The 3,514-nt window shown below is 45.0% G+C and overlaps 1 protein-coding gene across 1 annotated transcript; it reads left to right on the forward strand.

The window, feature by feature from the left end:
• Positions 1 to 1,708: 1,708 nt before the first annotated feature.
• LOC120640027 (sphinganine C4-monooxygenase 2-like) lies at positions 1,709 to 2,356 on the forward strand. The gene is made up of 2 exons (XM_039915929.1): positions 1,709 to 1,948; positions 2,117 to 2,356. Exons 1-2 carry the CDS (start codon positions 1,709 to 1,711, stop codon positions 2,354 to 2,356), a joined length of 480 nt encoding a protein of 159 aa, XP_039771863.1.
• Positions 2,357 to 3,514: the final 1,158 nt, after the last annotated feature.

Here is a 3,514-nt window from a genome sequence, read left to right on the forward strand (position 1 = left end):
CCCTAGTTCTATTCTACCATCCCACTTGATCTAGTTCTATCTGACGCATGGGAGAGACACAAACATGGAGGCGAGCAAGCTAGCCGCGGCGGCGGCATCTCGGCGTGTCTCGCTATCATCCGGTGGCCATGAATCTTCATGCCGCGCTCCATCTCGGTTATTCTCCTGTGGGTATCCTGTATGGTGATTGAACCAGAACCATATCTTTGCATGCCCTACCTAGCTAACCCCAAGTGCAAAGGAGCAGCTGGCCACTGTGTAACATTCTGATGATCTAATCTCACTTCACCTTTGTTCGATCCTAGCTAGCTTGCTAGTGCACTAGTTCCAAAGAATTCACCACCGATTTTGTGCAGCTAATACTCAGCATCGCATGATTCAGTTCATGACATTATCGCGGCTTTAGAAATATTGTTGTTTCTAGAGTTTTCAGCTAGTACTAGATGATAATATATTAGTTTTCATAATTTTGCACTCTATCTTGCTCTTATTTACACTGATTGATTTGTTGTATGTACATATAACTCCATTTATACTATATGTTATATCTGAATGGATCAACCCATTATACCCATTGGGTATAATAGATTGTGTCATATATAGATGATAGATTGGGCCGGCCCGTGGCCTCACAAATTGGCCTTGAGGCCATACGGGCCAGGTCCAAGGCCAGGTCCGGGCCGGCCCATTCCCATCTTGAGGCCCAGGGAGCGACGCAAACACGTGCGTGCGGAGCGGGGTGGGAGGGATGCTGACGTGGCTCGCTGAGAAGGCAGGAAAATATTGTAGTGGGGGTCTCCTATTTATATATATATTTATATATATATTAGTGTTTCAGACATACTCCTATTCGTGTACTGTGTGCGATATGATCAAGGTACAAAATAGCCCGCTAATAGCTCGCTAATGTTCGCTATTAGCTTTTTAAGAGATCTCCCGCTACGATATACAATATTTATCCGCTATGTCCGCTATAGGGGTTTTTTATAGGATTTAGTGATAATAAATGTCCGCCTAAAGATGTAGCCAAAAGAAATAAAGAATCAATATAATTAGGGTGGACCATAGACAAAGCATCACGGGCACAGTTAGGCAGTCAAGAGACGTGTTAAGTCTATTTTAGAATGTTAGACCAATGATATTTCTAATTTTATATGTATTATGGACGTATGGCTATGAAAAATTTGCTGAAATTGGTTGCATTACTGATGTTATTGGCCACATTATACATTTTTTTTTTTGCAAACCGCTAAATGGATAGCTCCGCTATAGCTTTCGCTATAGCTCTCTTAGCTTTTTAGAAGGGCTTCCGCTAAACGTCTTAGCCCGCGATTTTATACCTTGGATATGATCGTACATAATTGACTTGATGACTTGGTCTCGTCAAAATGGGTTGGCCGGCGGAAAATGTTTCACCCATCCCGCTGTGAAATGGCCATGAGTTTGATATAGTAGTGATATTATACGGACCTAGTCATCAAATAATTGTCGTCAGTCCTCCCTGGTATACGTATAAAAGTCAAGAGAGCAACACTATATATAGCTAGAGACGTTCCGGTACTAACATCGACGACACACTCACACACATCATCAGTACCCGCATAGCACATGCATGCACGCGTACATCGATTGATCGAACAGCAAGCAAGCAAATAAACTTGAGAAGACAAATTTTTTTGAGGGTGAACGTATAGACTTGAGAAGAAAAATGGAGCAGCAACTAGTCTCTGATGAAGGTTTGGCCGTTCTTGTGCCCATCGTGGTGTATTGGGCATATTGTGGCCTGCATGCAACGCTTGGGCAGTCCATGTATATGGACAGATACAGGCTGCACCCAAGCAGCCATGAAGATAGCAAGAACCGTGTGTCCAAGCGACAGGTCATCAGCAACGTCCTCAAGCAGCAGCTCCTGCAGGTTGCCATGGTGACCATGGTCATGATGTTCAAGGTACGTGTGCTTAATTAGCTAGTATATATGCTTAAGATACCATTATTGCATTGCATGCATTGCCACGTATACGGGACATACAATTTATATATTATGCGGTGTCTGTGACAATGATAGTGAGCTAACTTAACTATTTTGTTGAATTTTATTTGGGATAAATATATACAGGTGAAAGGAGATCAGAGCGCCAAAGCATCATCGTCGGTGCAGACCTCGTATCTGAAGTTAGCCAGCCAAATGGCGGTGGCCATGGTGTGGTTCGACGTGTGGCAGTACGCATGCCACCGGACCATGACCAAAATTTCCGCATTGCTGCTCGCAGTGCACCCGTATGATCACAACGGAGCAAGGCATGTTCAGTCGACTCAGTTTCTTTGCCACATATTTCGCAGCAACCAACACTTATAATGCGCCGCCTACGTTTATTTTCCTGAGTTGCCAGCCCGTTATGCATTGCTTTCCAGCCAAAAACTAGAATTTTGTGAGGGATTGGCAGCTTCCGGTAGTTCTTCCAAATTGGTCTATGATCTTGGTTACTAGAGCTGGATTGTCTCCCTCCATTCTCTTCCTCGTGCAGACGACATGCAAGTCTATTTGCACTTCGCACTGTAAAACCCCCCGATTTCTCATAAAACCATGCAAGGAAATCTTCTCCCAATCTTGAAGGCAGCCGGATATTCAGAATCAGCTGAGCATCATGTACGTGGAATAGATCATACACCTTGTCCGCACGCCATTCCATCCTGGACTTATCTATTAGCTGAGCTACCCATTTGAGACGGTTAGGCCTTCTCTTTCCTGTTGGCTTGCGCGACCAGCTCCTAGGGATCCATGGATCGCGCCATAGCCGAATATTGTCCCCAGAACCAATCCTCCATATAATCCCCTTCTTGAGAAGTTCAAGCCCATGCACGATTGCCCTCCACGTCGGAGATTGATTTGTTGGGAAGGCCGTGTCAATCAGGTTGCCATTCGGAAAGTACTTTGCTCTTAGAACCCGTGCACACAAACTTTCTGGTTTCTCTACCAACCGCCACGCTTGCCGGGCAAGCAAAGCTTGGTTGAAAAGCTTCAGATCCCTGAAGCCTAGCCCCCCATCTCCCTTCATTCTTGTGCATTTTTGCCATGATAACCAGTGCGTTTTCCGGCGTCCACCTCTCTCACCCCACCAAAATCGTCTGATACATCGGGCCATTGATTCATGCAGTGATGCCGGCAACTGGAATACACTCATCACATAGACAGGGATTGCTTGTGCTACTGATTTAATCAAAACATCTTTGCCCCCCGCAGACAGGTGCCGCTCATCCCATGCGCTGCATCTTTTGGTTAGCCTGTCGACCAGTGACTGAAACTTATCAGCTTTTAGGCGTCCCTCAGGCGTTGGTAGGCCCAAGTATTTCTCCTCAAAAGTAACTCTCCCAACATTAAGCTGGGACCTGACATTGTCGACCACTGCTTGATCCTGATTAGCATTAAAAAGAATAGAACACTTGTCAGGATTAATTAATTGATCAGTAGCACTACAGTACCTATCCAGCGCCGATTTAATCCTCATAGCTTGGT

This window comes from Panicum virgatum, chromosome 7K (genome assembly GCF_016808335.1).
Source record: "Panicum virgatum strain AP13 chromosome 7K, P.virgatum_v5, whole genome shotgun sequence".
Taxonomy (NCBI): domain Eukaryota; kingdom Viridiplantae; phylum Streptophyta; class Magnoliopsida; order Poales; family Poaceae; genus Panicum; species Panicum virgatum.